This window comes from Triticum urartu, chromosome 5, assembly GCF_003073215.2.
Source record: "Triticum urartu cultivar G1812 chromosome 5, Tu2.1, whole genome shotgun sequence".
NCBI classification, from domain to species: Eukaryota; Viridiplantae; Streptophyta; class Magnoliopsida; order Poales; family Poaceae; genus Triticum; species Triticum urartu.
Genome location: NC_053026.1, coordinates 589215920 through 589242614, shown reverse-complemented (window position 1 = coordinate 589242614; position 26695 = coordinate 589215920). Strand labels below are relative to the sequence as shown.

Sequence of the window (26695 nt, the reverse complement as noted above, 5' to 3'; positions counted from 1 at the left end):
AATCCACACATTTAACTTTTCTTTGTGATCAACTGACCCAATATGTACACATTACAACAAATTCACCATGGCATTGTTGACATAGATCGAGCACATAGCGCACAAGGGAAATGAAATGCCTCTACAAGTTTGACCATACCCTAGCTTTGTCTAAAAATACCTTATGTACTCATGCGCAGAAGGTGGGTTGTGACGAAGAAGTGGTGATCACACACGAGCACACAATCGGTGCACTACAACGCAATGGTCCTTAGGGAGACCAATGATTGAACAACACACCCCTACCAATTACGGTCACTACCACTTTCATGCTCAAACAGAGGGGACTATATGGAGCTTTTACCAAATATTTATTTGTCAATATGATCAAAGCATCTACACACTTACCACTTCACTCATAAGGAACAATCATATCAGGGACTGCCTCTCGCGTCGCCCCCACGCGGGCGATACGGGAGGTCCCAGCCGCCGCCACCGCCTAACCCTCCCCCAGCGCTCACCTCCTCCTCTGCCGCTACCGGTGGTCGGTGCCAGGCAAAACTCGTGCGTGCGATGGCAACGGTGGAGGGCCTCTCCTCCCTTCCCTGGATCCACAGGCGGCACAGGCGCCCAAATCCACGGGGTGCGGCCCTCCTGACGGCACGACAATTCCCAGTGGCTGTGGGCTTGCGGCGGTGCACAGGCGCCTAGATCCCAAGGGTGTGGGTCTTCCGGCAGCGTGGCGGCTCCCGGCGGTAGTGGGCTCGGGTGGCGGCAGGCTTGGGCGACGACATGGGCCACGCGGCGTCGGATCCCGTCGCTCCGCTCATCACGAAGGAATCTGGACCTAGGGTGGTGGCCTCGGTAGGCATGGTGATGGCGCCCTCGGCTGGTGGCGCTCGCGGGTGGTAGATGGACGGCATCTTGACCGCGTGGGCGGTGAGTTACCGGTGGATCTCCTCCCGCTGCAGGCTCTCTCCTGCTGCACTTGGTGGCTTGCGATCCCAGTCGTCAGCCTCGACGCGTTCGTGGGGGCTGGTAGAGGTGACATCGGACCAGAGGAAACTCTAGATGACTCACTCACCCCAACGATGGCGTTGACCAAGGTCGCCGTTCTCCTCCTTGCAGGCTCCGTCGAGGTCCCTGCCCTCCACGCCGAGCCCATGCCAGGGTGAAGACCCAAAATCTCCTCAGGTTGGGCGGCGGCGGCATTGCGTGTGGCGTGCCCTTCTTGGAGACGCTGCCTGGGGCATTCGGGTGCTCAGTTAGAGGAACTACATGTGGAGGGGATGGGACCAGTGGCAGCAGGTGGTATTCGCGAAGGAGGAGCGACGTGGCATTTGACACGTCGACAACAACGGGTCTCGGAGGCATGGAGCAGCAGGGTCTTGGCGGTGGGCGCATGATGATGAATGAGCGCGGGATGGTGGCGTTGTCTGGCGTCGTGGTGGCGTTAACGGCAGCTAGGCCTAGCAAGGTCGATGCGTCATTACAGTTCTCAAGATGGATCTATGGAAGACGGTGGCGGCCTCTAGAGTGCGTCGGACCGGTGTGTGCCCCAGACCCGGCAATGTGGCTTGGTTGGGGCCTCCGGTTTTAGATGTTAGGCTATGGTGTGAGGTATGTTTGGTATTCGGTCCGGACTATCTACATCCCTTTATCAAGTGGATAGGAGTAGCGACAGATGTTGCCAAGATGGTGGCTTAAGATGTATTGATATATTACTTTGTAAGGTCTTTGTGAATAATTAAGTGGTTGCATGCATCGCCCAGATGTAGAGGCCGGGGTCTTCCTCCTTTTCGAAAAAACCCACTTCACTCATAAGAGGCTCACAATAGCACATGCATATGCCCATGTGCTCCTTATGATGGAATTGAAGTGCATGAAAGCATTCATCCCATGGTTGTTGCCCCATATCGCACAATGCTCTTATTTAAGCACGGGAAGAGAAACCAAACATGACCACGATTCATGAAGAAGTTGTCATGCATCTTTGAGGCCGAGCATGAAGTGCAGCCTAATTGTTACTAGATTCATAGGCGCGTACACCACAAGCATATATGCATAAGTCTTGCATTTAGTTGTAACCGATATTGTAATGTTATTGGAAACACAAACATTATAGGACTCAGAAGCATCGGGATTTGGGATAATGTTGTCATGCGTTTCTACATCACCTAACAACAACATGATTGTTGGTTGCATACGAGCTCTTCTCAATCCTCGAGAACATCCATGACTGCCCAGGTTTGGACTATTATTTAGGATTTCAGGTTCTTGTCACGGGTATGGCACTCTTGCTTAGAGCTGTGATAGGAGACGAGGATGCTCTACCCTACGACAAATACGTCATCTATCACCATGCCAAATCAGTTTTCTGTACCTGCAATGGCATCACAACAAGTAGTTTGTTCGCATGGTGGATGTACGAGATCCCTAAAAGCCAGTGGCTCTGAAATACAAGAATTAGCTTGCTTTTATGATGGACGTACAAGATCCCTAGAAGGCAGTGGCTGTGAAACACAACCATGACAATTGGCCAGAGTAATCACTAAGACAAGATCGTTTTATTTTGTGACTAGTGTGAGCATAAGAGGAATTTGTAGTCCTTAGATAAAGCTCTATGGTGTGTTGGCGCTGTGGAGGATGTGTGGGCCAAAGCCGTCAGTGTCTAGGCGATGTTTATGTTAACGGCCAGCCCATTTGGCATTATGTTTTCATTATCGAGCGAGCCGCTTAAGCTAGTTTATTTAAAAAGGCCGGCTCGGTCAAAGGCTTGGTATTTTTTGCCCTTTTTCCGATCTATACATATTGCCTCGTGAGATAAAAGCATTTTTTTTACATTTAAATGAAACTAATTTCTGTTCGATGGTACATTTTCCCTCACCAATAAAACATTCATCTCGGTGCTACATGAACACTTTTTTTTCAAGCGAAGTCGAGAGGGGAGGCCGCTGCCTATTTTCTTTGCATTTCATAAAAACAGCAAACAAGGTAAGCATACAAACAGTCTTACACACTCAGGAAGAAGATGCATTTCAGCCTTCGATCCAGCTCTGGATGGAATCCCCAACTCTGATCGTTTGGCTGTGAGACCAGAGCCTCACCATCTCTGAACATTTGCCTTGGCACTGTCACAGGGGGCATTGAGATGTCGTCGAACACTTTCCAATTTCTGGTGAGCCAAATCGTCCAAAGGACTGCAACAGTCACCAATTTCCCACGGTCTCTGCAATAGTGAACAACATTTTCACTCCATTGGTTTTTATTCTTCTTAGTGAAAATACTTCTTGATTCGAGGTAACATTTTTTGCCTACATTGTAACCAAAAAAAAAAAACACCACAGGAAATGTTTTTGCACACTTTCAGCTTGTATGAGAGCACAGCAGGGGCATGCAGTTCAGTTTATCTGAAGAGCAAAGCGTTTTAAGCGAGCATCCAAAATTTTCCAGAGAAGAGTCAGAATGACGAAGGTGGTGAGCGAGGTCGGTGGACCAGCCGGTGTGACGGTGGTCCAGACGTCGTCGAAGGGGGTGAAAGATGGTCATATCAGACGACACGCCATATGCGTCGAAAAGCAACACAGGTGAAAAACTGCCATATGCGTCGTCAGCAAGTAGGCGAGCTAATAAATATTAAAGGAAGAGCAGCTTGTGGAGTACCAGTCAATCATTTTGTGCATTCAGAAAGTACATTTCCTGAAAATTATTAACGACTGAAAATTATTGCAAGCAAAGGAGCAGCAACTTGTTCAACAAAGTTCCTGCACAACTTCCTAAACAAATTTCCATACACCACATAGTACTAACAACAGCAGTATTGGTCCTTAACCCAGCCTAAACAAAGTTACAGGTCCAGAGCTGCACTTGTGCCATATCTAACATCACTACTACCACTACCACTTCCCCATTGATCCACAAGAGCTTGCTCCATTAACTTGAGAATGATAAACACTGGAAACACCAGCTCAGTGCTCCTGACCAGCACAAGCTGCTTCCATTGCTGCATAAATGCAAGAAAATCACAACATCAAAACAAATGATTGATGAACCAGGCTTTTCCTTACTCACTGATCACAAGGACCGAGAATAAATATGGACATGTACTCCAGTCCAGAGGAACATCTCTCTTTCTTTAGCACACGTGTCCTCATGTGTAAAATTACTACTTGCCAAGAAACATATTTTCATTTCATGTTGCCAGGTGCCACTAAAAGATCGTAACAAGGAATTGTATACATGATTATATATATATATGCACATAGGTAGTAGCACGTACCTGGTATGTAGAAGCTCATGTAGGGAAAGATTTTTCTGCAAAGACGAGACACCGGCCTGACTCGCCCTGACTCGAGATCAACCATATAAGAACCAGCACGTGCTATCACAAAAATGATTTGGGTGCCCTCAGCGATGCCACTGATCCTCCTGAATACCCTCCTCCTGAATTCCAATGTTAGGGACATGGCATCAACAGGGAGCAGCGCCTCAAGATCAATTATCCTGAGTTTTGCCCATCCCATGGCTCCCTTGGGTCCGGCCTCCCTCGACCAAAGGGTTAGATTTGCGGCATCCACCACAGCAGCGAATCCCAGCAGACCGCCTTGCGTCGCCATGAGAGTCCCTTTGCCATCGATCGGCTTCTCGAACATTGACAGGCAGAGTGTACCAAGTTGGCACTCGATGATGCCACCAAGGTTGAAGTAGAGTGCATCACCCACAAGGACGCTAGGCGCAGCCAAATTGGTAAATCTGAGATTGGGGTGATGAAGAGAGGTGAGGTCGCTCCACACGCGAGTCTCCGACGAGTAGAGCCAGCCCGATGTGACCTCTTGGACATCATTGGTGGTCACGACGGCCAGACGGAAGTGACCTCCTTGGCAACCGTGGTGGTCGCAGCCTTGTGCGGCGCCGGCGCAGAACACCGCCGCACTGAATCTGACCGAGTAAGTATAGGGGGAGGACACGAGGCGCTGGTGGCCCGTCAGAGGGTCCAAGACCATGAGGGATTTGTCCCAGGTGCGGTCGAAGAGGGCGCGGCCGTGGCGGCAGTCCATGGGAAGCCAATCGGGATGGTCGGGCTGGGCAGGGAAGAGGGCGGAGGTGGGAACGAAGCGGGACCCCGGTCGGAAGAGCCAGTCGGCCCGTTGGAAGAGACCCAGGACGGGAGGCGTTCCGTGGAACTTGCGGTAGCGGCGGCGAAAGCCCACATCGGCGAGGATGCGGCGCCAGGGTTTGCAGACAGCGGAGGCTTGTGCGAGGCAGGCGGGCTCGTCCGGTGGAAGGCGGAAAAATACCTCCTCGACGAGCTCCGTCGGAAGGCGGAGGAAGAGATCCTCTGCGAGCTCGCCCATCGGCGCCGGCGGCGCGCGGAGGCGAGGGTTTGGATGGGAAAGGGTGTGCTCGTTGGATAGCTACTACACGGTTCGGTTTGGCCAGTTTTCTTTTCTTTCTTTTTGCGATTTGAGCTGCCTTCATTTGAAAAAAAAAGAGACGGGTTCCTTTTTTTATCAAACACGGTACAGACGCAGTCCTTGAGATTGAGAAAGTCGCCAAAGACGTCTTCTTTAGTCGACTAGAATGTTTTCTCCCACATAACATCACGAGAGTTGAACTCCGGTGAAAAAAGGATACCACTGTCATCATGACCATCCAACCACAGCCATAGTCTGCCGTGCCTTGGCTCTTCGGTACGATATATCGGATAGCAAAATATGTTTTTTAGGGTGAAAGAAATTTACTTCGTGATAATAGGATTTATTTTTATTTAAAATATATCTCTACTCTTAATATCTCGCTTTGTATGTCGTTTCGTTCGCTCGCATCACTGGTTCTGTCCCACATTTATTCGCGCACGATAACAGGAAACTTCCCTCGTGTGCGCTTCCGATTTTCTCTCTTACCAAATCAGCGATGCAGCAACCAAAAAAACAAACAACGATGCAGCCCCGCAAGAAAAGCAAACGGCCCACCCTTTTTTAGGCTCCCGAGTCCCAAGCAAGGGTTATCTCAAAAGAAAAAAAGTCCCGAGCGAGGGTTAAGTCTCCTGCCCGCGTGCACGCCGCCACCATGCTTTCGCTCGAAATCCCTGGTATTCTCATGGCTCACCCCTGACCCCGGCTCTGGTTTTCCTCATACCAGCCGCCGGCGACCGGACTCGCTTCCTTCCTCCGACCTGTGGATCGGCTCCACCGTCCCCAGAATCCCCACTCCCTTCGCTGACTCCTGCTCCAACACTGATACGCTGACGCCGCCGCCTCCTGGTCGGCATGCACGGCCGCACGCCCAGCAGTTACCGTGGCCGATGATGGAACAGCCCCGAGACCCTCCTTGTGTTGCAGTGCTTGGAGAAGAGGCAAGGCGCCCAGGGAGTCCTGAGAAGACGCCCTCGCCGCCGACCTTGAGGTACAGGTCTGTCTCCATGAGCTCGAGGAAGCCATGGCCGATGCATCCAGCTGCGGATGCCGCATCTTTGTGGCCGCCACCCTCCCTCACCGCCCTACACAACCGGCTCCTCGGTCACCTCGTCGCCGCCGGCGGCCTTCAGTATGTCGTGATCGACCACGAATCTTCTTACTGTTCGATTTTGAGATTCAATCAGTTAGGATTTCATTTGGTTCCCTATCCCCTTTTGCAGGTTTTGTGAACTCCATTTGCAGAGGTAGCTTAAGTGCAATTTCATTTCAGGGAGAGTTGGCACATATTCTCCTTTTAGGCTGATACTTCAGACTTCAGTACACATCAATATGTACTGAAGTACAACTTCAGGTTTTAGTTACGGTTTATGCACATTGCCATGTTCTAAACTTGTGATCCATGGAGACATAGCATGTTTTGTACAAAAATAAATCATCGTAATCTAATCTCATGCAACTTTATGTACTATTCTTTGTTGTACTGAGAAGCTGCAAAGCCCAAGCCTCGTGTAAATATAGGAGGGCATCTCAGAAGACATGGGGTGAATGATCTACATAATCTTTGGGATGCAGTAACTCTAAATCTTACCTCTCCCTTAGCCATTTGCGATCTGGCACCCCCCCCCCCCCCCCCCCTTGCATAGATAAGTACATGGTGTTTACCATAATTTACATTTGTCTTTATAGTACTCCTCCTAAATGTTTATTGTTGAGTGTCTCATTTCCAGCATATTAGTAGAGGAGCATGCAAGTTTGGATAGCTAAGTTTGTTGATGGGATTCATTGTGCTGGTTAAAGTCATAATATATCAGCAGGTATGGCATGGGATTCATTGTTCTGGTAAGATGAGAGTAGATCATTGTATACATTTCACCGTATTGGATTATTTTGTGCCGAATTCTTTAGTCAGGTACCTTCTTTCTCTTAAGCCATCTTCATCTACGTGTTTTATATATTTACAACTTCCAATTTAATAGTAGAGATTTAATCTCAATACTTGCTTGCATGGTGTAAGAATGTAGAAGTATGTTTTATTTTGGCTCCTACCTGTAGTCTACAACTGGGTGTTCCAAGAATTTGTTTTTCGCATGGTCTTCTTTGCTACCTCTTCATGGGCGATCCTCATTATTTGTTCCTTGATTCTCTATGCAAGAATCTTGCCTCATGGTCGAAAACATATGGTCACATATTTTCTCCAGGGGATTAATTTTAGTCAGAGCCGATCGATAAATGATCGGCCAATTAGTATAATTTTCTAGCTTAATACATGTCATGTAAGTATGTTTTCCTTAATGTGATAGGTAATGTTAATTTTGTGGGTCTCTCAGTTGCTATGAGCCTACTACAGTTAATTGGAAAGCATGATTCCGATGGAAATGCAACAGAAACAGAACCTGAAATATTAGTTAATTGGATAGCATGGTCCCGACGGAAATGCAAATGAAACAGAACCTGGAATAATAATTAAAATTGGATAGCATGATTCCAATGGAAATGCAAAAGAAACAGAACCAATAATAAGATAGATAAGATGTGACTGACACTGGAGTAGGGAGCACACGACGGCCGTCGTTCGCGCGGCCGACACCGACACTGGTGTAGACAGTAGGCCACTGAAGATCGTGTTGGCGATGTAGTATTTCCATGAGCATGCATCAAATATCAAATCTCTTTACCAGTCTCTTCCGCTGTCCACATGGCTCCCCTTTTTATGTACCACCACCTCAACTTGGTAGGACTTGAGATTTACTTTGGTGTCTACCCCGTGCAGGAGATGACTTTGTCGTACCTGACGTGCGGAAATGCGATGGTGTCTACCTTGAAGCTTGAAGAGTTCATGAGGAAGTCTTGCTAGCATCTAGAGTTGGATGCCCTCATGAAGACTACTGTCAGTCAATTTTCATGACTGGTTTGCTTCTTTCCTCTAGCTGCACAATATGACATATTGCTTCTTAATTCAACACTTACTGCTACGTAGTAATAAGAGGACATATGGGACTTTGTTTCTCGAATTGACACTCAATAGTAGAAGAGGTTCATACCTCGAATAGTTGATCACAAAACTGCCGTATCATGGCTTCTAGCTTATATGTTACATAGCAAGTGAGCAACCTCTGTTTTCCCTCCCTCCAATATCTATTTTCTAGCTTGGATTAGCTAAAAAAGCTTATTCTGGTATATATTCATTGGCGCAAAAACTAGAAGCTCAATGGTATTTTTTTTTCTTATCACACACATATATATGAAGGATTGTGCAGACAACTTGCAGCTTTATAATAAATATCTGGTTCGTTCATAGTTTTCTCAAGGATTTGGGAACATCGCATTGACATTTAGATATATATTTTTAGCATTCTTCAAGGTCTTGATTTATTTTATTTTTATGCTGTAAAATAATAAAAATAAAAATATGTTGTACAATAGTAGTATCGGGTATGTAGTCAAATTTATTGAAATCAAAAGAAAACAAGGAAAGGAGAGCCGAAGTTCAAGGCATGTTCAACTCCAATTATTTGCTCTCTCAATGGAGTGTTAGTCCTCTGAATATTTTTATTCCTCTGATCTCAAACATCGTCCACGAAAGAGTGAAGCTTCGTCTGCCACTGCTTTTCAGTTCACACCGTTGATGTTGTGAGGACTGGCAGCTCTTCAGTTCACACCGCCAATGTTGTGAGGAGTGGCAGGACTTCAATGGGCATGGAGGCTGCAACCTAGGGCGAGGGCGTGGTGCGTTGAGATGGCGGAGCTGCGTTGGTGGGAGGCGGCGATGGCGGCGGCAACGCCAATGTCCACAGGGATCTCTTAGCCGCAACAGATCGAAGAACAACTTGGGGATGTCGTGCAGCTCCTGCGTGTAGTAGATAAATTGCCGCCCAGATAAATCACCGGGACACTACCAAGTGTGTCGTTCATTGGGCCAGGATAAAAAATCTTGAGGGTGCCTCATGTGCGACTCTAGCTATTGAAAGTCAAAGAACTTGACTACTTCCGGAGTTTGATAAGGCTTTATAGTGAGTTCTCATACTTTTACTGCTGTTGTTATTAAGCAGATTTTGTCAAAGCAATTGCTATGTGTATGCCATTTTCATGTTCTATACGTGGCTGTTTTTCCATGTTCTAGACATGGATATGATGATTGGTCGATGAAGCAATTGATTTCTAATACTAGCAATTGGGCTTCTGGATATTCTAATACTGACAGTTTTGTTTCATTGTCCAACACTGAATATATTCATATGGTGATGGATGCAGCATAACCATCAATTGAAGTAGATAATCTGCAAGGCTATTTACCATTATCCAGGTTTATTCAACATTTAGGTTTGTAGTAATTTATTCAACATCCAGGTTTGTAGTGTTAACACTGATTTATTTAGTTTCAAATTGGTACGTTTCAGTTGCATAAAGGCATAAACATCTGTCATTTCTGAATAAGTTGTATAGATGATTTCCCAGCTTTAAGTATATACGAAACACACATTATATTTTATTTTACTTGTTATCTGCACATGGCAATTAATTTGGACAGGACAAGTTAAAGTACATCTCATTCAACGGCAGTTTTTGTCGTGTGTTTTAAGTTTTCAATATTAGTAGCAGGGGTTTCTATAGCTAGCCCAATGATGACCCCCACTTTAACTAACATGATGTCAAGCTCAAGGCTACCAGTGAACATCCATATAGCTCATCGAGTCATTTTCTGATCACTAGCTCTATTGTTATCGTGTCATTTTCATGATTGTCAAATGCCTAACTGATGCTTTAATTAATTCATTGCCTTCAGTTCGTGTAGCATGGTGGTAACGTAATTTGGTCCATTTTGTGAATGATGTGAACTTTGAGAGTAGCCACAGTACCAAATCATGTGTAGCAGGGTGTAGGGAGTTTGTCGATTTTTTATATGCGAATCACTGATTGCTACAGTTAGGAAGAATTTTCGTTCACCACCAAAGACCGACACGTGATAACCATTGCGCTTTCTTTCAAGAGCTGGTTTTGGGTGCACTACTATACTATACCCTGCGACTACATTTATATCCCGTGAGACTATATTTTTGGTTGTTGGCTGGAGCTATCACTATGCTGTTTTACTTTTCATTCAAATAAATTTGTATGACAACCAAAACCCAATGACAGGTCAACACTTATCAATAGCAGCTCAGTTCAATGATCTCTCATGACAAAAATTTCAGCGGAAACCTCGTGACAGTTTGCACCCCCTTATCTGCTTTTGACTTAACCTATGCAACTATACTCTGACCAGATACATGTATTAACCTATTGCAACAATAGAGTGTGCCTAAGCCAATGATTGGACATCGGCTGTTTGGATCCACCCTTAAGCCGAGGCACAAGTCCATTCAGTTGATTATTGTTTGGGGATTCAGTTCCATGGTGAGATATGATTTTCTGGATCTGGTTATCGTTGGATTGTGATTTGTTGGTTTGGGAACTAAAGTCCGTTGCTTGCAGCAAGGGGAATCATATTGGTTGAAACCTTGAAGTTGAACATGAAGGGCACAATGTTGATTTCCATTGGGTGTTCCCCTTGTTGAGCACATTAGTAGATGGTCTCTTACTGGATTATGGCAGTGATAGTGTGGTATTGTTGTGAATTTTGTTTTCTTCTTTTAGTAGACCAATTATTTCAGAGAAATTTGAGATGCTACAATACTGATAGACATGGGTCTGTCCCTTCATTTTATCAAGGATGATTATTGATGAAAGGACATTTACATATTTATAGGTTGCAACTAGATCAACGACAGTCTAATCTAACACCCATTGGGACAATCATACAAACTAAGGAACAATGGATATGCTTTTATGATGGTTGTCAACAATGCCACTACCTCCTTATTTGGTATGTCATACATGATCTATATGTATCATAACTTTTGTGCCATCTCCATACTAGGAATGACTCGTAAATTGTTGCCCGTGGTACGATTGTATTAGTGGAATAAGTTTACTACTTTGGATAATGTGGATTTCAGTAGAGATGGCTTTACAACAAATTGCATGAGTGAGCGGTTCATTTTTTCATCAAGTTGTACAATTTTTGGGTTAATATAGAAGGGTAAATGCATTGGTTGGTTGCTTCAAGAGTTAATAACGAACACGGTGGTGTATCAATTGCATGCCCAGCAATGAACATCGTATTGTTGTTCCGTGGTAATGCACATCGTTCAACTGTATATATTACAACGTGACAATGGCTCAAGAGACATCGGATCCGCCTTCTTAGCTCAGGGGCGTCATGGGCGGCGCATGCCTCGACCACCTTGATGACGGTGGTGGATCGACACGAACAAGGGGGGGGGGATCAAGGCAGTTGACGGGGGACTCCTCCTTGGCGGTCCGTGGGGAAGTCCAGTGTGAAGGGGAGAGGGCAACATGGCGAAGGTGAGGTGGGCATCATCCGGTTTTAAAGAGAGGACAAAATAGGAGGGGTGCATCAGGGGGCGGGGCCGTGTATTGGATATAACATGTTGAGTAGTCCAGACAACCACATTTCTCCCCACATATGTGTTGGATTTGGGGCTAGCCAAACTGTTTAGACGGTTGGATTTTCAAGAGCCCAATGGACACCCGTTTGATGTCCAAACACGCCCAGACGTATGAGGGAGAAATAAGAGTCAACCTTGGAGAACATTAATTATTTGTTTGGTTCATGTATATGCATTGTAGCCCGTAGCAACGCACGGACATTCTACTAGTGTATAATAGGATTTCAGTTGAGAGGCAGAAGCTCCTTAATACATTATATGGTCCTTTTTTAGCCATAGCGCAGTGCTACCTTCAGTACGACTGTACGGCACTAATTGATCTGCTACCCTATTTTATCCAGGTCTAAGCTTCATAGAAATAAACTTTCTCTTTTCCATCAAGAACTGGATCTCAGAACGATATGACCATATGCAGAATACAATGAGCCCTCCATGTAGAGTGTCGCCAACGCCTGAGTCTGACTGGACAATAACTGAGACTTCCCTATGTTGTAGTGCCAAAGCCATGCCCTACATCAAAGGATGACTTTTCGGTTCGAGAGCATCATTGCAGTTGAATAAAAACCAATACAACAACACATTTTTAGAAAACAAATCACATGTGCGTGTATGTGTATGTGGGCATCTGCATTTTTACTTTGTTAAAAAGAAGAAATAAAATTGTGTGACTTATTTTCAACTACAACTTTCACATTCACTAATGATTTATTTCAAGGTTGTGCAACATGCATCTTTGTAGTGGTGGAAGCATTTTTTGTAGGGCGATAAATTCAATTTTTAGTGAATTGAAACATCAATGTTCTAGTTTAATTGAGACGACTTCTTGTTTGATGGGACATTTCTCTTATCTACGTCTCCATGCTACGTGAACAGTTTTTTTGTGCAATGGATTGCTTTCTTCATATTTAAAGTACTTCTTGATTCGAAGAAACTACATGAGCTGTAACAAAAAAGCCATTGAGGAAAATATTTTTGAAATATAGTGGATCCATCCTATGTTGTGTCGACCCAATCCACCATTGTCCATTGCCACGTACCAATCCAAAGGAAACGCACGGCGAGAGCATGGATGGTGGAGTGAAGCTTCTTCAAGGATTACAACACCCCAACGATTGCAAGAGAGCTGCCACTAATCCTGAGAATGGTTTAATAACTAAACCATATTTGGACCAAACCCGAACAAATAAACATGGCAACCCAACCTCAACTAAACTGTTTGATATTTTCCTCAGCCCAATTAAAACCAAACCTGTTTCATCTTTCCACCCAAACTGAACCAAACCGAATGGCAACCTGTGGGTTTGAACCATCAACTGAAATTGGTTAAAACTGTTCGCTCAAATGGGTTAAGCGCTGGGCTGTGGTCAGCTTGTGAATTACTAGAGATTGGTAAAGCATACATTAATCCGCAAAAAAAAGGTAAAGCATACATTACATACTCGTCAAATTTACAAGAGCAAGCCAACTCCTCGTAACCACACACACGGACATGAGCGATGTCAGTCAGATGCTCTGTGGTTGAGGAGCTCGGCGACATGGGCCGCTGCGGCAGCACCAACATGACCTGCCCCAGCCACCCCTCTGCGCCCTCCAGCACGCCTCGCTCCATCTCCCTTATCGCCGCCCCGATGGCACCGCAGCCGCCGCTCGTCATCAGGCGCTCCATCGTGGCCTCCATGAAGCACGGGCGCAGGCGGTTGCCGAAGTACTCGGCGGGGAGCGGCGGCGCCAGCCTCGACCGGCACTCTGTCAAGAACAACATGTGGCTGTGCGCCGCGCCTTCAACGCCCACGGACCGGCTCCGCAGCAGGCAGACGCAAGGCGGCTCATCCCGGCGAGTGTCTTGCCGAGCAGGTCGTCGGGGTTGGCAACGAGGGAGCGGTCGAGGACGGGCGGCGGCGGCAGCAGCACGGCCTGGGAAGGATCGACACTGTCGAGGGCATCCCCGAGGTGGTATGCGGCGGCCCAGGTCTGGACGAAGAGAGTGGCAGAGGCGTGGTGGCAGGCGGCATGGTGGACGCACACGCCGACGCAGATCCGCGGCCTGGGAACATGGTGGCCTGTAGGGCATCGAGCGCCGGAGTGGAGTCCCATCCTCGCGGGCGAGCGCAGCCGGCTTGGCTGAGGTGACCCCGTAGCTTCCTCCCAACAGTCTGTTGACTTGTTGAGCCTCGCGATGGACGCGAGTTGTAGCGGCCATCCACACCGGGATAAACTATATGAATACAAACTGATCTCACACACCGGTTGTTAACCACGGGTCAAAACTGTTTTGAACTGGAACTGTTTCAGCCCATACCCACCCAAACCCAATTACTTCCTACAGTAAACTAAACCAAACTAAACTGTAGTCAGACTCCACCCAGTAAGACCCGAACTAAAGAAACCCAAGTAGAAAACCCACCCAAAGCACCCGGTTAAACAAAACCCATTCTCAGATTTGGCTGTACGGTGTTCCCTTCGGAAACTTCCTGGGCTGCGATAGCTCTATCGGCTGTGGAGGCGCCGGTGGCATCAGAACTTGAGTGACTCCTAGTATTAGGCTAGTAGCTAGCTACTTGAGTTTGAGTCGTTCTTAGTTGATTTTCTTTTGCTGGGAAAGTTCTTAGTTGTTTTTGGGCATTCACCTACGTGATCTACAACTATATGCGGTGCATTGCCTCGATGCAAATGTGTAGTCCCACCAATTTTTATGCTACTATGCTACGCTCCACACCAGCTCTTCATCGACAAAATACCAAAGTGAAGAATAATTCTAACAATTGGCAAATCAAAAAAAGAACGTGCACAAATGCTAACATATCACAAATGGTTTTGAAATTTCTTGTAACTATCTTGAATCTAGTGTGTTGAATACGAGATCAAAGTGGTAATAGAGCAGATTCACACTATTAGGGAAAATCTTATACACAACATCTTAACAGTAGCGTTGGACAAAACAGTGTGCTACTGCTACTAAGTAGTAGCGTGTTTAAATAAACCGCGCTACTGCTACTACTTTAATAGTAGCGTGTTCTAGGAAAACACGCTGCTGCTATGTTTGTACTGGGTGCAGATGGCTAGCCCCACTTAGCAGTAGCGCGTATCTGCAACCACCGCTACTGCTACGTTCCATAGCAGTAGCACGTATCTCGGAAACACGCTACTACTTACTTACCTTATCCTCACCATGCGCTCGACCCTCTCACTCACTCTCCCTCTCACTCACTCTCGCCCGCGCCGAACGCGTCATCCGCCGCCGCCGTCGTCCGCCGCCGCCGCCGTCGTCCGCCGCCGCCGCCGTCGTCCGCCGCCGCTGCCGCGCTCCTCCTCCACTGAGGTACTCCTCCCGTCCCTCCTCCTCCAGCCGCCCTCCTCCCACCGCCCCTCCCTCCTCCTCCCCCGCGCGCCCCCTCCCTCCTCCTCCTCCGGCCGCCTCCTCCCACCGGCCTCCTCCCCCTCCTCCGATCCCACCGGCCTCCTCCCCCTCCTCCTCTCTCCTTCCTCCTCCCTTCCCCTCCTCCCTCCATCTATCTCTTTTTTTCTATTTTTTACTGTAGTTTTTTACTATTGTATAATGTAATTTTTTTTACTGTTTTTAGTAAGTGTTTAAAATAATTAGTAAGTAAATTAATAAAACTAGTTGAACTAGTTTATTTTTAGTAAAAACTAGTTGAATTAATAGAACTAATGTATTTTTAGTAAGAAAATTAATATAACTAGTTGAACTAGTTTATTTTTAGAAAGAACTAGTTTATTATTATTTATAGTAAGTTTATTTTTAGTAAGAACTAGTTGAATTAATAGAACTAGTTGAACATGTGACATTTGTTGTTATTTTTTTTTAGTTTGAGCAATTATTCCCGCATCGATGTCGACGATGCCTATCCCGCATCCTCGTCGTCTATACCCGTCATTCGCTAGGGTTTTAGTTGTATTAATGATGTTATATGTATAATACTATTCTGGATGTATTTGTGATAACTTATAGGGTTTTTGTTTTTGCAGAAATCTAGGAGCCCCTCCATCATCCCCGCCGTCGTCCCCGTCACCGACCCCCTCTGACCTCGAGGTTAGACCAGCCAAATCTCCATGTCAATATGAGTCCTATAAGATATGATGTAGATAAAAACATGCATATCTTGTGTTGCTCAAATAGGATATGTGGTTTGCCCAAGTGGCCGGTCATGTTTGCAGGTTACACCTCTGAGTGGCCTATGTTCTGCCGGAGTGTTGATTAATTTCTGTTCCGGCAAATTTCAGGCGCTCGATATGTCCTTTTTAGCAAAGGTCATGCCGGAATTTTTCATGAATTTTGGCATGACTTGTGCTAAAATATGTAGGAAATATCGAGTGGCCTGGATTTTCTAGAAAGATAATTAAACAATGTTTAATCTTTGAATTATGAACATAGGAAATGTCGTACTCGGAGGACGAAAGTCTCTCGGGGGAGTGCGACTGGTGCAACGACGACTGAGGTCTGTGCGACAGGCCTCGCCTGGACGAAGATCGGCGCTTCAGCATTAAGCTCCAGGAGACCTTCGATGTTGAAACGGTACGCAACGATGACAAGTGTTTTTTTTCATAATTAAGCATGACTTCAACTATTTTAACGTGTAATTTTCATCTTTTACAATTCGACTAGCTTATCCCATGCCATGCAAGACGCTATGTCTTGAAGAGGATAGGTTTTGAAGACCATGAAAATTTCGAAACAAAGAAAACACACCTAAGGACCCATCGTGATATGGATTTTGAAGTAAATCTGTACAATTCTCAGAGCGTAACCCATTTTGGTTGCTAAAATTGGGAAGCACTTTGCAAGATGTATGGGTTTTATGAGGATATGATTGTCACCATGGATCTTGGTGATCCTGATATCAAGCAAGACAATATGGACATTTGGGTCTTGTTGATACGCTTCCGATTCTACCGCTATGTGAGTTTCTCAAACATAGTTATTAACTAATTTATATTGTTTATTTCAAAATAGTTGACAGCTTATTTCCATTGACAACTTAATTTCATTGTTCAAACAATGTGTGGAAGATGGTAGACAAAACCCACTACACCGATGGCTCCGAATTAACTTATAAGAAGAACAATCATCTGATCGCATTTTGTACTGAACTTGAGAATTACAATACCTATTATCATACTCCTCCAAATTATGGTCAATACGTGCCACTAATGCACGTGTTGAACCACGGTAACTTCCTTGGAGATGCCCTGGTAAGATTTTTTACTATTACGACACTCGTGCATCTTTTGCATACTTTTAAAACTAGTACATCATTGCTAACTATGAAGTTATCACTATGTTTTTCAACAAAAAATCCCGATGGATTGTGTGCCTCATTTGATGCATTAGAATGATCGCCTTGATGTTTTGAACATACAGCCAGGTTATCCTACGAATCTCACCTGTCCATACCGGATTTCTAAAACCGATGAACACATGATAATCAAAGAATGGAAAAAATGTATGGACAGTTGTAAGGAGGTTCTTGGAAGCAACATTGTGCGAAAGGCAAGAATTGGAGACAGGATGATCTCCATTCTCCATAATGGAGAGTCAGGGGTTATCTTGTTTTATGCTATTTTACCTAAGATAATATATTAGGTCCTAAGAGAATGTAGTAGGTCCTATGAGGTACAGTATGTTTATGAGAGTTAATGATGATGAGTAATTGTGAATATGACTAGTGACCAACTTGCTATGTGATGTCTCATTGATAAAAATGATGATCATGATGAGGTGTTATACGACAATGATGTATTATGATGATAAGTTGTTAATGATATGATGATGATGATGATATTATATTACTGGGAGAAAGAACCGTGGACTAGTTTCAAGTGGACATCCACTTGAAACTAGTATGTCCACTTGAAACTAGTCCACGGTTCTTTCTCGCAGTGATGTAATAACTCATTATGATGCAAAAACAATTTCTAAATTGCCGCGGTATGAAAACTTGTATGAAGGTGTATGAATACAACATGAAATAAAAAAGAAGTAAAATACGGAATAATAGTAGTAGCGCGTGCTGGGAGAAGCGCTACTACTAATTACCAGTAGCGCTCATTGTAGAAAGCACTAGTGCTAAGTCGATATAGCAGTAGCGTGGTCTAACCCACGCTACTGCTAACCTTTAGCTGTAGCGCATTACTAGTAGCGTGGTTCCCCGCGCTACTGATAGGCATTAAACACTACTAGGTAAAAACCTATACACAGAATCTTACCAGTAGCGTGCTTTAAAATAAGGCGCTGCTGCTACGTAGTAGTAGCGCGCGCACACAAAACTTGCTGCTGAAATAAATGTAGCAGTAGCGCGCCTGCCCTGAGACGCGCTACTGCTATAATAGCCACGCCGCTGCCGCGAGGCTCGTTCTAGCAGCAGCACGTTAATACGAAGAGCGCTACTACTACGGACCATAGCAGTAGCGCATTTTCACAATAACCGCTACTGCTAAGTTTACTACAAAAAATTAGTCCCACCTCGCTTCGTGAAGAGAGTTTCTACCACCTTAAATATGTTACTTCTCAAACTTTCACAAGCACTTGGTCTTTATTGAACTCTATGTGTAGAATTTGTGGCCGCAATATGAGTCTTCACCGGTTCCTAAACTGGTGAGGACTCATATTGACAAATCAGATTGTACACAAAAAGATCATTGATGATCAATGTATTTTTCATGTCTATTTTTACATGTTGGCACATAGCAGTAGCGCGTTCTTTGTGAAAGGCGCTACTGCTAGGTCGTTTAGCAGTAGCACCTTTCTCTATAGCGCGCTACTGCGAAGCCATTCCATCTCCCACCCCCACTCTCCTCTATCCGGTCCACTCACACTCACACCCACTCGATCTCCCCCCCACCCCCCCCCCCCCGCGCCGGTCCTTTCCCGTCGCCCCTCCTCCCTCTGCGCCGCCGTCACCTCCTCCTCGCTAGACTTGGTACCGGCCTTCTCCTCCGTCCTCCCTCCGCTCGCCTCTCGCCGGCCCCTCCTCGGTCCGCCTTCCTCCTCCGTCCTCCCTCCACTCGCCGCCGGCCGGCCCCTCCTCGCTCCGCCTTCCTCCTCCGTCCTACTCTCTTCTCCCTCATCGAGTCACCCCTCCATCTCCCTCCTCCCTCCTCCATCCACAACCCCTTCTCCCTGTTACATTTTGATTTAGTAGGCTAGTTCATATGCAACATTTTGATTTAGTTGATATGATTTAGTTGATTTAGTAGGCTAGTTGATTTAGTTGATTTAGTATTGATGACCCACAAGTATAGGGGATCTATCGTAGTCCTTTTGATAAGTAAGTGTGTCGAACCCAACGAGGAGCAGAAGGAAATGATAAGCGGTTTCCAGCAAGGTATTCTCTGCAAGTACTGAAATAAGTGGTAACAAATAGTTTTGTGATAAGATAATTTGTAACGAGCAACAAGTAACAAAAGTAAATAGGGTGCAGCAAGGTGGCCCAATCCTTTTTGTAGCAAAGGACAAGCCTGGACAAACTCTTATATGATGTAAAGCGCTCCCAAGGACACATGGGAATATCGTCAAGCTAGTTTTCATCACACTCATATGATTCGCGTTCGGTACTTTGATAATTTGTTATGTGGGTGGACCGGTGCTTGGGTGCTGCCCTTACTTGGACAAACATCCCACTTATGATTAACCTCTATTGCAAGTGAGGGAGTCCTGGATTAGGGGGTATCCGGACAGCCGGACTATATCCTTTGGCTGGACTGTTGGACTATGAAGATACAAGATTGAAGACTTCGTCCCGTGTCCAGATGGGACTCTCCTTGGCATGGAAGGCAAGCTTGGCAATACGGATATGTAAATCTCCTTCCTTGTAACCGACTCTGTGTAACGCTAGCCCCCTCCGGTGTCTATATAAACCGGATGGTTTAGTCTGTAGGAACAACAACAATCATACCATAGGCTAGCTTCTAGGGTTTAGCCTCTCCGATCTCATGGTAGATCAACTCTTGTACTACTCATATTATCAAGAGCAATCAAGCAGGACGTAGGGTATTACCTCCATCAAGAGGGCCCGAACCTGGGTAAACATCGTGTCCCCTGCCTCCTGTTACCATCCACCTTAGACGCACAGTTCGGGACCCCCTACCCGAGATCTGCCGGTTTTGACACCGACATTGGTGCTTTCATTGAGAGTTCCTCTGTGTCGTCATCGTTACGCTTGATGGCTCCTTCGATCATCGATAGCGATGTAGTCCAGGGTGAGACTTTTCTCCCCGGACAGATTTGTATTCGGTGGCTTCGCACTGCGGGCCAACTCGCTTGGCCATCTGGAGCAGATCGAGAGTTACGCCCCTGGCCACCAGGTCAGGTTTGGAAACTTAAACTACACGGCCGACATCCGCGGAGACTTGATCTTTGACGGATTCGAGCCCCTGCCGAGTGCGCCACACGGTCACGATGAGCATGATTTAGCTCTACCATCAGACAGTGTTCAGGAGATCGCACCGGCAACCGCTTCGACTCTCAATTCGGAGCCAATTGCGCCATCCATGGAAGGGTGGATAGACCCCGCTGCGGAGGCCGCATTCTCAGCGGCGATCGAGCCGAGTATCGACCTTACCCTTCACGAGAGCCGTGCCACCAAACTGTCGGATTCTTCCCCGGCCACGGACTCCAAACCGCTTGCGCCCGTGCCTATCGAATTCGACTGGGCGCCGTGTTGGGGAACATAGTAATTTCAAAAAATTTCCTACGCACACGCAAGATCATGGTGATGCATAGCAACGAGAGGGGAGACTGTGATCTACGTACCCTTGTAGACCGACAGCGGAAGCGTTAGCACAACGCGGTTGATGTAGTCGTACGTCTTCACGGCCCGACCGATCAAGCACCGAAACTACGGCACCTCCGAGTTTTAGCACACGTTCAGCTCGATGACGATCCCCGGACTCCGATCCAGCAAAGTGTCAGGGAAGAGTTCCGTCAGCACGACGGCGTGGTGACGATATTGATGTTCTACCGTCGCAGGGCTTCGCCTAAGCACCGCTACAATATTATCGAGGATTATGGTGGAAGGGGCACCGCACACGGCTAAGAAAACGATCATGTGGATCAACTTGTGTGTCTATGGGGTGCCCCCTGCCCCCGTATATAAAGGAGTGGAGGAGGGGAGGGCCGGCCCTCTCTATGGCGCGCCCTAGGGGAGTCCTACTCCCACCGGGAGTAGGATTCCCCCTTTCCTAGTCCAACAAGGAGTCCTTCCATGTAGTAGGAGTAGGAGACAAGGAAGGGGAAGAGGGAAGAGAAGGAAGGAGGGGGCGCAGCCCCTCCCCCTAGTCCAATTCGGACAAGGCCTTGGGGGGGGGGGGGCTGCCTCTCCCTCTCCCCTAAAGCCCAATAAGGCCCATATACTTCTTCTCCCGTATTCCCGTAACTCCCCGGTACTCCGAAAAATACCCGAACCACTCGGAACCTTTCCGATGTCCGAATATAGTCGTCCAATATATCGATCTTTACGTCTCGAGCATTTCGAGACTCCTCGTCATGTCCCCGATCTCATCCGGGACTCCGAACTCCTTCTATACATCAAAACTCATAAACTCGTAATATAACTGTCATCGAAACCTTAAGCGTGCGGACCCTACGGGTTCGAGAACAATGTAGACATGACCGAGACACGTCTCCGGTCAATAACCAATAGCGGAACCTGGATGCTCATATTGCCTCCTACATATTCTACGAAGATCTTTATCGGTCAGACCGCATAACAACATACATTGTTCCCTTTGTCATCGGTATGTTACTTGCCCGAGATTCGATCGTCGGTATCTCAATACCTAGTTCAATCTCGTTACCGGCAAGTCTCTTTACTCGTTTCGTAATACATCATCTCGCAACTAACTCATTAGTTGCAATGCTTGCAAGGCTTAGGTGATGTGCATTACCGAGAGGGCCCAGAGATACCTCTCCGACAATCGGAGTGACAAATCCTAATCTCGAAATACGCCAACCCAACATGTACCTTTGGAGACACCTGTAGAGCTCCTTTATAATCACCCAGTTACGTTGTGATGTTTGGTAGCACACAAAGTGTTCCTCCAGTAAACGTGAGTTGCATAATCTCATAGTCATAGGAACATGTATAAGTCATGAAGAAAGCAATAGCAACATACTAAACGATCGAGTGCTAAGCTAAGGGAATGGGTCAAGTCAATCACATCATTCTCCTAATGAATTGATCCCGTTAATCAAATAACAACTCTTTGTCTATGGTTAGGAAACATAACCATCTTTGATTAACGAGCTAGTCAAGTAGAGGCATACTAGTGACACTCTGTTTGTCTATGTATTCACACATGTATTATGTTTCCGGTTAATACAATTCTAGCATGAATAATAAACATTTATCATGAAATAAGGAAATAAATAATAACTTTATTATTGCCTCTAGGGCATATTTCCTTCAGTCTCCCACTTGCACTAGAGTCAATAATCTAGTTCACATTGCCATGTGATTTAGCACCAATAGTTCACATCATTATGTGAACAACACTCAAAGGGTTTACTAGAGTCAATAATCTAGTTCACATCGCTATGTGATTAACACCCAAAGAGTACTAAGGTGTGATCATGTTTTGCCTGTGAGAGAAGTTTAGTCAACGGGTCTGCCATATTCAGATCTGTATGTATTTTGCAAATTTCTATGTCAACAATGCTCTGCACGGAGCTACTCTAGCTAATTGCTCCCACTTTCAATATGCATCCAGATTGAGACTAAGAGTCATCCGGATCAGTGCCAAAACTTGTATCGACGTAACCCTTTTACGACGAACCTTTTGTCACCTCCATAATCGAGAAACATATCCTTATTCCACTAAGGATAATTTTGACCGCTGTCCAGTGATCTACTCCTAGATCACTATTGTACTCCCTTGCTTAACACAGTGTAGGGTATACAATAGATCTGGTACACAGCATGGCATACTTTATAGAACCTATGGCTGAGGCATAGGGAATGACTTTCATTCTCTTTCTATCTTCTGCCGTGGTCGAGCTTTGAGTCTTACACAATTTCACACCTTGTAACACAGCCAAGAACTCTTTTCTTTGACTGTTCCATTTTGAACTACTTCAAAATATTGTCAAGGTATGTACTCATTGAAAAAACTTATCAAGCGTCTTGATCTATCTCTATAGATCTTGATGCTTAATATGTAAGCAGCTTCGCCGAGGTCTTTCTTTGAAAAACTTCTTTCAAACACTCCTTTATGCTTTGCAGAATAATTATACATTATTTCCGATCAATAATATGTCATTCACATATACTTGTCAGAAATGCTGTAGTACTCCCACTCACTTGTAAATACAGGCTTCACCACAAGTATGTATAAAACTATATACTTTGATCATCTCATCAAAGCGCATATTCCAACTCCGAGATGCTCGCACCAGTCCACAGATGGATCGCTGGAGATTGCATATTTTGTTAACATTTTTAGGATTGACAAAACCTTCTGGTTGCATCATATACAACTCTTCTTTAAGAAATCCATTAAGGAACGCAGCTTTGTTTATCCATTTGCCAGATTTCATAAAATGCGGCAATTGCTAACATGATTCGGACAGACTTAAGCATAGATACGAGTGAGAAACTCTCATCGTAGTCAACATCTTGAACTTGTCGAAAACCTTTTTGCGACAATTCTAGCTTTGTAGATAGTAACACTACTACCAGCGTCCGTCTTCTTCTTGAAGATCCATTTATTTTCAATTGCTTGCTGATCATCGGGCAAGTCAACCAAAGTCCATACTTTGTTTTCATACATGGATCCCATCTCAGATTTCATGGCTTCAAGGCATTTTGCGGAATCTGGGCTCACCATCGCTTCTTCATAGTTTGTAGGTTCATCATGATCTAGTAGCATGATTTCCAGAACAGGATTACCGTACCACTCTGGTGCGGATCTTACTCTGATTGATCTATGAGGTTCAGTAATAACTTGATCTGCAGTTTCATGATCATCATCATTAACTTCCTCACTAATTGGTGTAGGTGTCACAGAAACCGTTTTCTGTGATGAACTACTTTCCAATAAGGGAGCAGGTACAGTTACCTCATCAAGTTCTACTTTCCTCCCACTCACTTCTTTCGAGAGAAACTCCTTCTCTAGAAAGGATCCATTCTTAGCAACGAATTTCTTGCCTTCGGATCTGTGATAGAAGGTGTACCAACTGTCTTCTTTGGGTATCCTATGAAGACACATTTCTCCGATTTGGGTTTGAGCTTATCAGGATGAAACCTTTTCTTATAAGCATTGCAACCCCAAACTTTAAGAAACGACAACTTTGGTTTCTTGCTAAACCACAGTTCATACAGTGTCGTCTCAAAGGATTTAGATGGTGCCCCTTTTTTTTGTCAATGCAGTTGTCTCTAATGCATGATCCCAAAACGATATTAGTAAATCGGTAAGAAACATCATAGATTGTACTATATCCAATAAAATACGGTTATGACGTTCGGACACACCATTATGTTGCGGTGTTCCAGATGGCATGAGTTTGTGAAACTATTCCACATTGTTTTAATTGAAGACCAAACTCATAACTCAAATATTTTACTTCTGCGATCATATCGTAGAAACTTTATTTTCTTGTCACGATGATTTTCCACTTCACTCTGAAATACTTTGAACTTTTCAGACTTATGTTTCATCAAGTAGATATACTCATATCTGCTTAAATCATCTGTGAAGGTCAGAAAATAATGATACCTGTCACGAGCCTCAATATTCATCGGACCACATACATCAGTATGTATGATTTCCAACAAATCTATTGCTTGCTCCATTGTTCTGAAAAACGGAGTCTTAGTCATCTTGCCCATGAGGCATGGTTCGCAAGCATCAACTGATTCACAATCAAGTGATTCCAAAAGCCCATCAGTATGGAGTTTCTTCATGCGCTTTACACTGATATGACCTAAACGGCAGTGCCACAAATAAGTTGCACTATCATTATTAACTTTGCATTTTTTGGCTTCAATATTATGAATATGTGTAACACTACGATCGAGATCCAACGAACTATTTTCATTGGGTGTATGACCATCGAAGATTTTATTCATGTAAACAGAACAACAATTATTCTCTGACTTTAATGAATAACCGTATTGCAATAAACATGATCAAATCATATTCATGCTCAACACAAACACCAGATAACACTTATTTAGTTTCAACACTAATCCCGAAAGTATAGGGAGTGTGCGATGATGATCATATCAATCTTGGAACTCCTTCCAACACACATCGTCACCTCACCCTTTACTATTTTCTGTTTATTCTGTAACTCCCATTTTGAGTTACTACTCTTAGCAACTGAACCAGTATCAAATGCCGAGGGGTTGCTATAAACACTAGTAAAGTACACATCAATAACACGTATATCCAATATACCTTTGTTTACCTTGCCATCCTTCTTATCCGCCAAATACTTGGGGCAGTTCCACTTCCAGTGACCAGTCCCTTTGCAGTAGAAGCACTTAGTCTCAGGCTTAGGATCAGACTTGGGCTTCTTTACTTGAGCAGCAACTTGCTTGCCGTTCTTCTTGAAGTTCCCCTTCTTCCCTTTGCCCTTTTCTTGAAACTAGTGGTCTTGTCAACCATCAACACTTGATGTTTTTCTTGATTTCTACCTTCGTTGATTTCAGCATCACGAAGAGCTTGGGAGTTGTTTCCGTTATCCCTTGCATATTATAGTTCATCACAAAGTTCTACTAACTTGGTGATGGTGACTAGAGAATTCTGTCAATCACTATCTTATCTGGAAGATTAACTCCCACTTGATTCAAGCGATTGTAGTACCCAGACAATCTGAGTACATGCTCACTAGTTGAGCGATTCTCCTCCATCTTTTAGCTATAGAACTTGTTGGATACTTCATATCTCTCAACTCGGGTATTTGCTTGAAATATTAACTTCAACTCCTGGAACATCTCATATGGTCCATGACGTTCAAAACATCTTTGAAGTCCTGATTCTAAGCCATTAAGCATGGTGCACCAAACTATCAAGTGGTCATCATATTGAGCTAGCCAAATGTTCATAACATCTGCATCTGCTCCTGCAATAGGTCTGTCACCTAGCGGTGCATCAAGGACACAATTCTTATGTGCAGCAATGAGGATAAACCTTAGATAACGGATCCAATCCGCATCATTGCTACTAATATCTTTCAAGACAATTTTCTCTAGGAACATATCAAAATAAACATTTGAAAGCAACAACGCGAGCTATTGATCTACAACATAATTTGCAAAATACTACCAGGACTAAGTTCATAATAAATTTAAGTTCAATTAATCATATTACTTAAGAACTCCCACTTAGATAGACATCCCTCTAATCCTCTAAGTGATCACGTGATCCAAATCAACTAAACCATGTCCGATCATCACGTGAGATCGAGCAGTTTCATTGGTGAACATCACTATGTTGATCATATCTACTATATGATTCACGCTCGACCTTTCGGTCTCCATGTTCCGAGGCCATATCTGTATATGCTTGGCTCGTCAAGTATAACCTGAGTATTCCGCGTGTGCAACTGTTTTGCACCCGTTGTATTTGAACGTAGAGCCTATCACACCCGATCATCACGTGGTGTCTCAGCACGAAGAACTTTTGCAACGGTGCATACTCAGGGAGAACACTTCTTGATAATTACTGAGAGATCATCTTAAAATGCTACCGTCAAACAAAGCAAGATAAGATGCATAAAAGATAAACATCACATACAATCAATATAAGTGATATGATATGGCCATCATCATC

The 26695-nt window shown here is 44.9% G+C and overlaps 1 protein-coding gene and 1 long non-coding RNA gene across 3 annotated transcripts; one reads left to right on the top strand and one right to left on the bottom strand.

The window, feature by feature from the left end:
* Positions 1-2872: 2872 nt before the first annotated feature.
* On the bottom strand, positions 2873-5560 carry LOC125506177. Of its 2 annotated transcripts, none has more exons than XM_048671041.1 (2): positions 4259-5560; positions 2873-3208 (listed from the first exon to the last, which is right to left on the bottom strand). In XM_048671041.1, exons 1-2 carry the CDS (start codon positions 5331-5333, stop codon positions 3189-3191), a joined length of 1095 nt encoding a protein of 364 aa, XP_048526998.1. In that variant the 5' UTR covers positions 5334-5560; the 3' UTR covers positions 2873-3188. The 2 variants fall into 2 exon arrangements, with proteins under 2 accessions (XP_048526998.1, XP_048526997.1); XM_048671040.1 differs by lacking the exon at positions 2873-3208 and adding an exon at positions 3686-3982 and having other exon boundaries at positions 4259-5553.
* A 424-nt stretch (positions 5561-5984) lies between these two features.
* Positions 5985-9582, top strand: LOC125511008. The gene is made up of 4 exons (XR_007284850.1): positions 5985-6525; positions 6617-7210; positions 8167-8304; positions 9010-9582. It is a non-coding gene; the product is annotated as an uncharacterized LOC125511008 (long non-coding RNA).
* Positions 9583-26695: the final 17113 nt, after the last annotated feature.

Bases quoted from the DNA above. Each gene is read 5' to 3' on its own strand.
- LOC125506177 (XM_048671040.1), bottom strand. From the start codon at position 5,333: ATGGGCGAGCTCGCAGAGGATCTCTTCCTCCGCCTTCCGACGGAGCTC. The intron at 3,983-4,258 runs GTACGTGCTACT...GCATTTATGCAG, and splicing joins CATGAGCTTCTACATACCAG to CAATGGAAGCAGCTTGTGCT.